Genomic DNA, 13,262 nt, shown 5'->3' with positions numbered 1-13,262 from the left:
CTTACAGCAGTGCAGCTGCACCAGTGCAAGCCCTCTCGCATTGCCAACGGGAGAGAGCTCTTCCATCAGCTTTACTAGTCCAACCCCCAAGAGCGGCAGCAGCTATGTCAGTGGGAAAAGCTCTCCTGCTGTCCACACAGGCGCTTATGTCGATGTAACTTATGTCGCTGAGGGAGGTGCTTTATTCACGCCCCTGCCAACATAAGCTGTAGTGTAGTCATAGCCTCTACCTTAGGAGACTGCCTAAAAGTTCATAGAATCATAGGGTTGGAAGGGACCTCAGTCCAGCCCCCTGCTCAAACCAGGACCAATCCCCAATTTTTGCCCCAGATCCCTATAAAACCCCCTCAAGGACTGAACTCACAACCCTGGGTTTAGCAGGCCAATGCTCAAACCACTGAGCTATCCCTCCCCCAGCCCAAAGTTATTGTAGTCTGAGCTGAACTGCCTACAGGTGACATCTTTGCACAGAACTCCTGTAGCTGCGTCGACTACAGGCCCAGCCCCTGCCCCTGACATGCCCCTAATGCTGCGGCTTGTGGAGGGGGCCTCCCAAGACAATGTGGACTATCTGACTTAGTTCCTGGGAATTCTCCTCCAGCTGGAACAGAGATTTAACAGAGATTTATGCTGCTGTGGAAGAATAATAGGAAGGGGTATCTCGCCCTAAAAGCCTAAAATTAAGCTCTTCAATTCATACATAGGCAACCGAAATAAGGGCTCGCTCCTGCAAGGTGCTGAGCACTCTCACCCCGAGTCTGCAAATCACTTAAACATGTGCTTAGCTTGAAGCATATGTGTCATCCTATGAAAGTCAAGGCGATGATCCATGTGCTTAAACTGAAGCACCGAAGCAAGTGCTTTGCTGGTGCTGGGTCAGAGTGCTCAGCCCCTTGTAGGACTGAGTCCTTATTGACGTGCCTAAATATGCATTTAAGAGCTTGTGGCCTGATTTTCCACATTTTTGAGTATCCAGCAGCAAATATTGAAGTCAGGGGAGTGAATTTTTCAAAAATGCCTGAGGGGATTAGGTGTCCAACTGGGCATCCGACTCCCCTAGGCATTTTTTAAAATCTCAGCCAGGCTGGTTGAAGTCAGCGGGAGCTGAAAGGTGCTCGGCACTTCGGCAAACCGACCATGCTTCAGGATGTGACGTTTATAGCTTGACTTTAGGCGCTTGTTTTTGAAAACCTTGGCCATGGAGATTGTATTCTACGCTCCATTGAGCACAAAAACGGGCCACGAATGTAAATATTCACTCCAAAATAAAATATCCTGGCTATTGAATCCTATCATCTGAGTAGCTGTTGTGCTGTTAAATCAATAGGGGAATGAGACAGGTGCTGCAAAAGCAAGTGGGATTCCAGACAAATCATAAATGGTCAGTGCCTGAAATGAACAGAGGGCCTTAATAACAAAACAGTATTGAATGCCAAATATACAGCAAATTTAGAAACAAGGCGTGTTTTTCTGCAGTGCAAAAAGCAGGGCAGTTTGTTCAGAGAACACAGAAAGAGCTTAGGACAAAAGGTCTGTGGGTGACTCCACTGATATGTGGTTAGCTCTCAGGCCAGCATGTTGAAAGGGACAAAATATATTAAATATTTCTGGCAATGAGGATTTTGCTGTCCAAACTCAGCGAGTGTCTAAAATTGTCTCTTAGGTTGTAGGAGCTATTTGGGCCAAGCTTTTATCTCCTGTCTTTATCTTTGGGTCATATGCAATACTGAGCACATTGGCAGGGGCGGCGAGTTGTATGGGCCCGGGGTGCCTGTGCTCCAGGAATATTCAGAGCATGGGGCCCGACTCCACCAATGTTTGGGCCGGGTCTCTCCCCCAGCCCCGCTGCCCCCGCACGCCTCCCCCCAGAGCATCTGTCATTCCCGTCTGCCGCCCCTGGGCGATTAAAAAGGGCCTGGGGGCCTCAGCCACCACCACCAGCAGCACAGCGAGGCTAAAGCGGCTTCCTGCCCGCCCTCGCTCCGCGTGGCGCGCCATTCCTGGAACTCCCCGCCCTGAGCGCCGAATCTGCAGCCAATGGGAGCTGCTGAGGCGGTGCCTGCGGGCAGTGGTGCGCAGAGACCCCTGGCCCTCGCCATCTAGGAGCTGCTGCCTGAGGAGTGTGCGGGTCGCTTTCAGGAGCCGCCTGAGGTAAGCCCCGCACCCCTCACCCCCTCCCATACCCAAACTCCCTCCCACAGTTTGAACCCTCTCCTGCACCCAAACTCCCTCCCGGAGCCTGCACCCAAAACCCCCTCCTGCACCCAAACTCCCTCCCGGAGCCTGCACCCAAAACCCCCTCCTGCACCCAAACTCCCTCCCAGAGCCCACACCCCCTCCTGTACCCCAACCCCGTGCCCTAGTCTAGAGCCCACACCCCACACCCAAACTCCCTTCCAGAGCCCTAAGCAGGTGTGGAAGTGGGGTGGGACTTGGACCTGCACCAAAAATTATACAAACCTGCCACCCCTGCACACTGGTGGTAGTAAATAAATAATATGTACATTTCATATTTTATTTCCTCCCAGCGGCTTGCATCGGTGGCTTTTTGTATGGTTGTGGCCATAAATGGATGGAAACTCAAATGCGTTTCTGAATTTGAACCAAATTATATGCAAAAGGGGACAGAAACGTAGATCTCTGGTCATCAGGAAAGGTCCCCATCCAGCAAAGTGCTGAGCGCTCTCAAACTCCCATTAAAGCCAATAGGAATGGAAATCTATGGGAATATAAAGACCCTCAGTAATCAGAGCACTGGTATCAAAATTGCCCCTGTAAGAAATACTTACTCATTTAGTGAAGCAATGGCATATTGTAATTATCCATTGTCTAGCGAGTTTTCAGATGCAATGCAAATTGAGGTACATGCTTTACTGCAGACAGCCTTTCTTTGTTCTGTTTTTTTACGAATGTATAGCAGTCAGATTTGGGAGAAAATGCCTATTGTCAGCTGTGGTACAATTCTTTTTAGACATTACGCATACCACTGGGAAGGTATTTTTCTGCCTGGTTCTCTCTAAGAACCATAATTAGGTGTAGCAACTTCCTACAGATTATGCCCACACAAGCATTCAGAAATATTACAGTGTGCCAAAACAAAGAGTGTAAAGAGCTTTTCGCTCCTCAGCTCTGTAGAACTGTATTTTTCAAGAATTGTCATTATTTGTTATGTGTTGTGCCCCACACTATTTCGAGTTAAACAGAGGTGTCACTACGTCTGAAGACTGAATCAGTTCATTTGAAGCCTTTTCTCCACTTGCTATAGAAACGCAAATGTACATTAACAAAGAAAATAACTGAGTCTCCATTTGTCACACACAATGTAAGCAAACTTATGAGAAAGTCCAACTTGGTTATTCATAAAACATTTTGTACCCATCAGTGAAAAACCACTGATTTTTTTAATCCAGAAAAAAAGAAACCCCAAAAAGCTGTCAAGAAAGCTTTACACTCTGTAAGCGGGCATCGCATACAGCCAGCAATTCCACTTCAGGGTATGATCTCATTCAGTCTCACCAGCTAAACAGGTTCAGTTTGGATCAGTTCTTTGATTGGAGGCAGAACTCTGGGTGGCGTGGGAATCTGTGTTGGGTGATCACTAGATTCTCTCCCCTGTGACTCAGTAGTGCACCAGTGCGCCACCATCGTGCTGGGGAGGCGAATACTTATTAACATGCCCTTGCAACAATCACTGAATTTGGGAGCGAAAAAGATTGTCCTTGTGCACATGTCCCCACAATGCATTGGGGATTTGTGCATGTCAACAAAGTTTCACCCAGAGCCTTTGGGTCAGATCTTTGTCCCAATTCAAGTCACTTTTTTTATCACTCCAGCTTCTAAAGGGGCAGCTGGGGATTCCTGTGTCTGGATGAGTCTGGAGTGTTCCATGCTCTAGCTATTTCATGTACCTAGGGGACTGTTGGACTGTTCCAGCCAGCATAATTTTGAGCAGCCAGATGGCTGCTCTAGCTCATGTTGGGGGGGCTGGTTTGGCCTCTGGTCACCTCTGGGATTAGGGGAGATGGACAGTTCCCTTGTAGCCACGTTTCACCCCCACACCTCCATCCCAGCTGCACTGAATATGAACTTAGTGAGGATTAGCCTCCATTTCAGCAGTGGGTTTGGTTGTTTTAATAGATTTTTGTATATTCCGATTCTACTTCACTTTCCATCTGCCCTGATTCCAACTAGAGTATGACTCTGGGCACTGATTGACCAAAGCCACATTCTGGTTGGACTTGTGTTCTGATTCAAATGCTGCATGCCTGTGCACCAACGCCTGGTAGTATGTAGGAGGGAACCTCGCCACTGAGAAGAGTGAAATGGATAAGTGGGGAACACAACTAGTGACAAATATAACAGAAGGAGATTTAACCCACTGGTCACTGTGTCCCCCTCTGAGCCCAGTCCACAGAGAATGTGGGCCTGTTGCTATGTAATGGCCTCCATCTTGGCTGACAGCAGGGATTCAACTAGAGATCTGCAGAGCTAAAAGTAGGAGTCTCTACAGCTTGTGCTAAAGCTCCAGGCTAACTGGTATTTATAGCAGACTTACATCCTCTGTGTACTGGGGACAGACAAGGACACATCACACATCCTGAGTGGTGGCTTACACACTTCCTCTGTACTTTCGAGCATCTGAGGCCTTCAACCGTTCAAATCCCAAGAATGGGGGCCATCACACAGATGCTGTAGGAGTGGAGTGTTGAAAAGAGGAGGCTTTTGTGAAGGAGATGAGGAAAACATCCCAGTCCCTCAAAGATCCAAACTTGCCCTGCAGCCACATTTAGCTCCCTTGCAATTATAAAAACGACACTGAGGACTGTTTAATACACCCAACTTAGGTGTTTATAATAGAAAATGCATTGAAGGTGGTTTTTGGGCCACAGACTGCTGATGAAAAGGTGTCCAGAGAGCAGGAAGGAACAGTTCAGGAAACCCAAGGAAGCATAAATGAAAAAAGTTGGGAAGAAATGAATAGCCCGTTAAGCATAATGAAAATAGCTGTGTGTGTGTGTGCGCTTGTGCGTGAGAGATACAGTTCCAGTTCCCTCAGCAACTGTATGTGCATATAAAAACACGTTACTTTTTTTGTGGTTGTCTGTATAATTGGCTTATTTTGAGGCACTTTTGCTGCCCCGACTGTGTGGAACTGACTGGAGGATTACAGGGTCTGAGGCGGACACCTGTGGTGGGGCATGGCAAGTGTATGGTGGGGAGAGAGGTGTCTCGTTCTGAGCCTCACCATGCCACAGAGCCAAGGAGCTTTGAGCTTTGGGCTTTTATTGCTATAACTGAGGGCACAGGCGCCTGGGTGGTGGAAAGCCCTCTTTTGTCACAGACTCCTGAGCCATCCAACCCTAAAAGTGGGTACCTTGGGTTGGGAGGAGGTGTGGCCAGGACAGTGGGGAATATACAAGTCAGCACATCCCCTAAGCAGCCTGCAGTGCTGAGCTTTGGATGTACCCCCTCCCAGCAGAAACATCAAGGGGTGGTTCTGATACAAACACCCACAGGTAACTTCCCTTTGGGGCTGGATGGATCCCACTAGTGCAGGGGAGGTGGGGACAATCACTCCTATGGCACATTTTTAGCAGAAAAATATTGAAAAGTTCCCTTCCTTCTAACAAAAGCTTGAATAGACACTTCCGGTTCCCTTGGCAACAGTGCTAAACAGCAGAATAAATAATAGCAATGATTTCCTCTGTCGGCGGCTTGCTTTTGACACAAGTGGGCTCAGCAGCATTTCCAGGGAAATGGCTTTGCATCCGATCCCAAAACACTTTCTTCTCACTGATTGGAATCATGTACTTAGTTTGGAGGTATGGAGAAGTGTCACCTGATACTGTAGTCCTTCCACAGGCCAAACCCCCAGTGCCTTCCATGTGGGTGGCTCACATGAAAGGAATTCAGGATCAAGTCTTCGATATGTCTGTTCCACATTTTTGCATTTTCAGTTTTGTTCTGGCTCCTTAGGAGGTTTCCTCTACACAGTGATTATTTTGCATGTCCTCCTCCTTTCTCGGAAGAGCTCATTGGACTGATGCAAAGGCAAAAGTCAAAACGTGTGAAGCTACTGGCCTGCATTGGGGCTTGCATCATCATTTAGACCTCCTCTCTCTGTTTTCCCTGCCCCAGTGGGTGCATGGAGGGAGCAGCCCCTGCTCTTTGCTGAGCTCAAGGACTGTGATTGGATGGGCTCTTAGACAAGTGTCAATTAGGAAGAAAGCTCTTGCATCCACCTGAGTCCCATGAAAGGGCCAATCGCAATAAGGCTCAAATCTTCTGTACTGTAATAAAATACCCCATGTGTAAGAGCAAACACAATAATCCTATTCTTCTGGAAAAGCTCTGTAGAATATAATAGAGATTATAAAAATAGCATGTAAAAATAGAGTTATATACTTTACTCTAGAGACTTATAAAATTTAAGAAATCTTTCTTTCTATAGGTTTTGGAACCATTCTGCAGAATTCTGTAGTATTTTCTCTTAAGTTATATTGGATGTTAAAACAAACAAATGAACAAAAACTTTTAGAAAGGCTAAATTCCATAGGACTTTTCCAGAAGAAGAATATTTTATCCGTGTGTCCTGAGTAAGTAGCAGGAAATATTTGTGCGGTCCATGGACAAGACCAGGGTATTAATTTTTGCTCAGGGTTCCAATTCATTCCCTGGTTCTTCACATGCTCCAAGGAGTCAAGTAACCTGTTGCAGCTCTATAAAAGTATCAGTTTGTTTCCCCTTGGGAAGGCTGGGAGGAGCAGCCTGGGTTCCACCCATTCCCTGCCCCTAACCACTCTCCGCGCACCTGTGTGGAGTTGGAATTAGCAGCTACATGGAGGCTGCTCCTTCACCCATTCTGTGGGTAACTCACATAGGGGAAGAAAGGAAAGTTTTGTGTCTTCTTACAGTTCCGCATGGGTGCATAGGGTAAAAGATAATCTTGTCTAAGGGAGGACAGAGTCATAAAACAAATCACCCAGTTATTGAAACAGATCATTTTACTTTTTTGTCAGAAGATATATTCTTAAAACTGCTCTGTTATTCAGGAGAGTTGATTATTCTGCAAAGGGAAATAATCTTGTAATGACTTGCTTGTAAACAAAATGTGCTATTTCTTTACTTCAGTGTTTTTTCCCCCATTTCACAGAATGATTCAATCCCTCAAGAGGACTTCACCCCAGAAGCATACAGAGTATTCTTAAACAATCTCTGCCCTCGGCCTGAAATTGACCACATCTTTTCTGAGTTGTAAGAAATGACACTTTTTTTCCCCTCCTCCACTGATTTTCTCTGGTAGTGATGGCAAAGTAGGTTATTTAGGCTACAGCATCACAACGACTGCCAGGAACAGATTTCCATGTCAAGAAGGATTGTTATTTAACCTAGGAGGTGAATGTAGATCAAAAGTTCCTTCCTCCAAGCTTTAGCCACTGTTTGTAATGGCCAGAGTTTTACAGTAATTTATTTCGAGAGGAATAGAACTGCCAGGCCTTGTTTCTCAATATGTATTATGATAGTTTAAGCTTCAGTGAGAAAAAAGTAGAGGAAGTGATAAGCATGAGAACAGGCATTAGATATCAGCGTATAGAAACCACTTGAAGACTAATAAGGAGTGGGAATAAGAATGCAATAGCATTTAGGATTCATGCATGATGCAGTTAGAGATCATATGCCTCATTACAGCGTAAATTACATTTGCAAACAGCTGTGCTTTTGTCATTTCATATTTTCAATTTCTTAAACACATGAAAGCCATACAACTTTAGCCGAACTTTTTCACATCCTCTTTTTCTGGGATTGGATCAGTACGGTTTTATGTTTCTTTGGTGAACCTCACAGACCTTTCAGGCTTAAAAAACTTTCTTTGGTTTCACTGGCATTCTTATGTACAGCTCCGTCCTCCACAAGATATTGACTATTTCTGCAGCAACCTGCTGTCTCACTACTATTGGAGATAAATGCAACCCCAGCCTAAGTAGATGCAACACTCCTTGATTTCACAAAATGTTTCACCTGCTTACTCCAGAGCTAAATTTGGCCCCTGGCAAGCAAGCAGACAATGGAATGTGGTGGTATGGCTATTCCTGCAAGATTCACTGTACTTCTCAGCTCCAACACTATTTCCAACTATATCCAACAAGCCTCTTCTCCTATTACCAGTGGAGCAAGAAAATGGGGCAAGATGGTAGCCACGTGGATGAAATGTTAGTTCCCAAGACACCTAAGACACATCCCAAAAGCCATCAAAGCAAATTCATGAGCTTATATTTGAAACCTATGTGTTCTTGCTCTGTTCATCTTTTTCTGTCCCAACCAGTAGGGTGACATTTTCAGAAGTGCTCAGCTTTGGCCGAACCTTCCTCCCATTGAACTTAATGGAAAAACTGCCACTCATTGCAATAGGAACAGAGTCAGGCCACCAATAAATGCTTCTGAAAATGCCACATATAGTAATCTCCTTTCGCACCAATCCTGCATGCATGCAGGCACATCACAGTGCCTGGTATTCATATGGTGCTCATTGGGGCCCTAGGTGTGTTCAGAGGTCCCTCTACACAAAGCCTGTTGCAGGATCGTAGCCTGAGATTGTCAGCTCCTTGGGTTGGGATCTATTTTTTTTTTGCCTGTTTTGTAAAGTCCCTAGCATTCTTTGAGGGCACTGTAAACCAAGCAAATAATCGTATAATAAAATCAGGGCTTCTGTCCTCCAACAGAAAACCCTAATAGTTAGGCCTGGAATGCCAATGGAACTTAGGTAACAGGCTCAGTAATACAGCATTTTGTTTCCTCTCATTTAAAAAGTATGTCCTGCCCAGGAATCTAGGAGTAGAATTTTCAAAAGCTCTCAGCATTGGCCTAATTGCCTTTCACTGACATCAACAATGCTGAGCCCTCTCACTAATAGGTGTTTAATGAAGAAAGTTTGCCATACATAGTCATAAAGTAAATGAGTTTGGAGACTTAACAGAACATAATTTTTTGTTGCCTGGTAGTTTGAATCTTGTTTCTGTTTCCATGGGAAGTTGCAAACCATTGAACAAAACTGCAAGGGAAAATATTCTAATTTCTTTTATTTTTTTTTAACCATCATTTTTCTCTAGCGGTGCCAAGAGCAGACCATACCTTACTGTTGATCAGATGATGGAGTTTATAAATTATAAGCAACGTGATCCACGGTTAAATGAAATCCTTTATCCGCCAATGAAACAGGAGCAAGTTCAACAACTGATTGAGAAATACGAACCCAATAATACTCTAGCAAAGAAAGGTCAGTGCTTTTGATAGTCTTGCTGTATTCTGTTTCTGGTTTGAAACAATGAACAAATTATACCAGAGCAACACACTGGAGCAGACTTTGGGTCAGAGTCTAATCACATTTCCAAATGGCTGATTTTAGACTTTACAGGCTTGTGAGACTTGATGTAGTTAATATTCCAATGAATTTTGTTGGAACTTAAGTTAGGAAGGATGGGCTGGTTTCCGTTTGCTTTTCAGTATGTATAATTGAGAGTTCAGAACAGTTCCTCTGATATGTAAATTTCAGCACAAGCAGCACTTCGACAATAACTATTTTCTTGCGTATGAGATGTTTGGGAAATGCAAAACGTTATAAAACAATCAGTGGTATTGAATCTGAGAAGAATCATTCTATGGCCTGATCATTGTAATAACACTAATAGCTCAGCCATCTATTTGCTGATAAGGTGGTTATACAACGCAGGCTCTGATTATAGCAGAATGTGGGTTTTTTTGTCATAATCACAGAAAATTCTCTTTTGAAAATCTTGAACGTTTTCTGGGCTCAGCTGGGCTTTTTGCCAAAAGCTCTGTGAGATCCTATTCTACTCTCAGCAGATAGACTTTTACTACCACCCTGAGTCTTAACATAACATTGATTTTACGCATGCATCTTGTTTTATTCTGATTCATATGTTCTACTGTCTACCCTCCTTTTCAATGTGTTTATATCATAGAATTGTTATGGGTGTGGGAATATCCTGAAAAAACAGATCTGATGTGAAAAAACATATTTTGATTCAGAGATACAGGACGCAGTCCTACAAGTTGCTAACCATCTCCTCAGAGCTGCTGAGTACCCTGAATTCCACACCCTTATCACTTCAAAGGATCAGATTCAAAATAATCATCAAAGAGACAAAGCCTTGGAGCCTCAGTTTAACAAAACTCTCAGAGTCTGATCCTCATTTACACTAAGTCCAGTACATTGGCACCAATTTTAATGCCCCTTTACACTGCCAAAGGGGGTGTTAAGTTCAAAGCAGACTGCAGAGAGTTACAAAGGGATCTCACAAAACTGGGTGACTGAGCAACAAAATGTCAGGTAAAATTCAGTGTTGATAAACGCAAAGTAATGCACATTGGAAAACATAACCCCAGCTATACATACAAAATGATGGGGTCTAAATTAGCTGTTACCCATTCAAGAAGGAGATCTTGGAGTCATTGTGGATAGTTCTCTGCAAACATCTGCTCAATGTGCAATGGCAGTCCAAAGAGCGAACAAGGAAAGGGATAGAGAACAAGACAGAAAATATAAATCCATGCTATGCCCACATCCTGAATACTGTATGCAGATCTGGACACCCCATCTCAAAAAAAGATATATTGGAATTTGAAAAGGTACAGAGAAGGGCAACTTAAACTGATTAGGGACATGGAACAGATTCCGTATGAGGAGAGATTAAAAAGACTGGGACTTTTCAGCTTAGAAAAGAGTCAACTGGGGGTCTATAAAATCTTGACCGGTGTGGAGAAAATGAATAAGGAAATGCTATTTACTCCTTCACATAACACAAGAACTTGGGGACACCCAATGAAATTAATAGGCAGCAGATTTAAAACAAACAAAAGGAAGTACTTCTTCACACAATGCACAATCAGCCTGTGGAGCTCTTTGCTAGAGAGGTTATGAAGCCTAAAAGATACGAATAGACCTGAAATCAACACCGATCAATGGTGTGGGTTCAGAGTCATGGTTTATCCTTTAAACTGAATTTTTGCTTCACATTCTTTGTGCTATTGGAAGGGATTGTGCAGAGGTTAAATTGGAAAAGGAAAGAGAAAGGTACTGGTACTTTTCCAAGTTCTGCCCACAAAATGAGCTTTCAGTAGATCATGCAGGAGTTCAAACATGACATGTTTGCTGTCTGGGCGCCAGTCCCCTAATACACCATTGGGCTCTTCCAGCTTGGCTTCCTTCTGGGTGTGGCTCAGATGGCCTGTTGGGTTTCTTGGGGCAGGTCTACACTACAGCCGGGATCGACGTTCTGAGATCGACCCCACCAGTGGTCGATTTAGCGGGTCTAGTTAAGACCCACCAAATCGACTGCAGATCGCTCTCCAGTCGACCCTGACAAGAAGAGTAAGGTAAGTGGATGGGATATTTTCTCCCGTCGACCCCCCGCAGTCGAGACCCCATGGTAAGTCGACCTAAGGTACGTCGACTCCAGCTACATTATTCACGTAGACATAGTAGTGTAGACAGAGCCTTGGGCTTCGCTCCTTTTTGATTTGGGGGAAAAAATAAGAGGTGGTATCTCCCAAGCCCGCCCACTCAGGGTGCTAAAATGAGCAGCCGATTAGAGTTGATTGGGAAGCTCTTCCCAGTGTGATCCTTCCTCTCCTTCCATGCAGTTAAATAACTTTAACCCCCTGGCCCAATCACTTGCCAGCCGGAGCTCTACGAACATGCAGAAGCTCCACGGTTCCCAGAACATACCAGAAACTGGCCAAAGAGATAAGCAAGAACAGAGCTGCCGGCCTCATTTGGTATATTTGGCCCCTTACTCCTCCTCCACAGGGACCAGGGCAGCAGCAGTTCCAAGGGGGGTGGTTTGAATGTTCCCCTGCAGCCATGAAGAAAAGCTGCTCTAGTGAGGCAGAAAGAGGGCCTGACCTGAGCGACCATCGCCCAGGTTTAATGAGGTACAACAAGGAACAGAGTGATGGTATGAGGAAGGCAGGAAGCAGCATGCCAAGAGAGACAGGTGGAGAAGGGACGCTGGGAGATGGTGTAATGAGCGTGGATCAGAGGGGCACAGATGGCCGAGGTAAGCAGGCTCCTGTACTGAACTCATCACTGTAGTGTCTGGACGATATACTGAAATAAGTGCATATTTGAGACAGGAGAGAGGATCAGGGGAGTGACAGGAGTTGCAGGGTTGGCGCCCCCAGGAGCAAGTCATTGTCAATGTGCCGATCGTGTTATATGGTTTTGCAAGAAAAAAATATCACTGTACTTGAAATGAACCAACACCATTGAAACTGAATCAAATCCAAACCCAGAACAAAAGAAAACCCCGTCAGAAATCAAAAGCTTTTTTCAACCAAGTGATTTCAACCACTTTAAATCACACCAATGTACACATACCGTGTTTTATGGTGGGATTAGAGAAACTTTAAAGACTGCGTACTAGCATTAGGTTGACTTAATTGGCTAGCCTTAGAGCAAATTACATTGCTTCTTCCCCAGATTTCTTAAAAGAGTTTAAACGCGTGCAACTGTTTCTGGGTTTGTTTTTTTCAGTCCCTGCCGTTTCTGATTTTGTAAAACCCATCAGCTGTGCTCATTGTCTTGTTTTAGGTTAACTGATGTTTTGCAAAAGTGCATACAATGAAACAGAGACTAAATGTAAAAATAGATATTAATGGTGAAGGGTGTCCCCTTCCTTTGTTTGAATATCCTTATATATTTATGTGAATTATTGGCCTCATTTTCAGAAGTTCTGAGCACCCGCAAATCCCACTGAGGTCAGTAGGCGCTGCTGTGTTGCACTCTTGAAAGCCAAGCCAAGTCTTTCTCTTGCATTTCTAGCTTTTAAAGACATTATTTCCCTGATTTAAATTGCCACGTAAAATAGCTGTTACAAAGCGGGAATCAGATTCAAAAGCTTTTGATGGCTCAAGTATCCCATAAAGTTCTGGACTTCTAGTTGATTCCTACAAAGAGAACCAAAAGAGTACGGCATGTATTAAATTTTCCTGTGTGTGTAATAACACACATCAAGACATTGACTTAGGCTGGGTACCTGTAATTTTGAGATGGTTGAAAACATTTGGCTTCAAGCTTTCCTGTGGAGCTGTGCAGTGGAGATGAGGGTTCAGTTTTGTAAGGTGTTGAGCACTCTGACCCCAACTGGATGAAGCACTTCAGAATGTACTTAAGTTTAAATGTAATGGTTGAGGGTAATATTATGGACAATTCTGTTACACTCCACTTTCTTACTCCTCATTTT

At 44.3% G+C, this 13,262-nt stretch overlaps 1 protein-coding gene across 5 annotated transcripts in view; it reads left to right on the top strand.

Annotated features, from left to right (window-relative positions):
• PLCB1 (phospholipase C beta 1) overlaps window positions 1-13,262 on the top strand; it is a 650,190-nt gene that overhangs the window by 429,166 nt on the left and 207,762 nt on the right. For all 5 annotated transcript variants that reach the window (XM_037896161.2, XM_043544063.1, XM_043544064.1 and 2 more), the window contains 2 exons: window positions 7,154-7,254; window positions 9,108-9,274. In XM_037896161.2, coding sequence (XP_037752089.1) covers window positions 7,154-7,254; window positions 9,108-9,274 — 268 coding nt within the window. The remainder of the gene's footprint in view (window positions 1-7,153; window positions 7,255-9,107; window positions 9,275-13,262) is intronic.

This window comes from Chelonia mydas, chromosome 3, assembly GCF_015237465.2.
Source record: "Chelonia mydas isolate rCheMyd1 chromosome 3, rCheMyd1.pri.v2, whole genome shotgun sequence".
In the NCBI taxonomy this organism is placed as follows: domain Eukaryota; kingdom Metazoa; phylum Chordata; order Testudines; family Cheloniidae; genus Chelonia; species Chelonia mydas.
The sequence above is the reverse complement of the archived record's forward strand: the minus strand, read 5'-3'. Positions and strand labels throughout refer to the sequence as shown.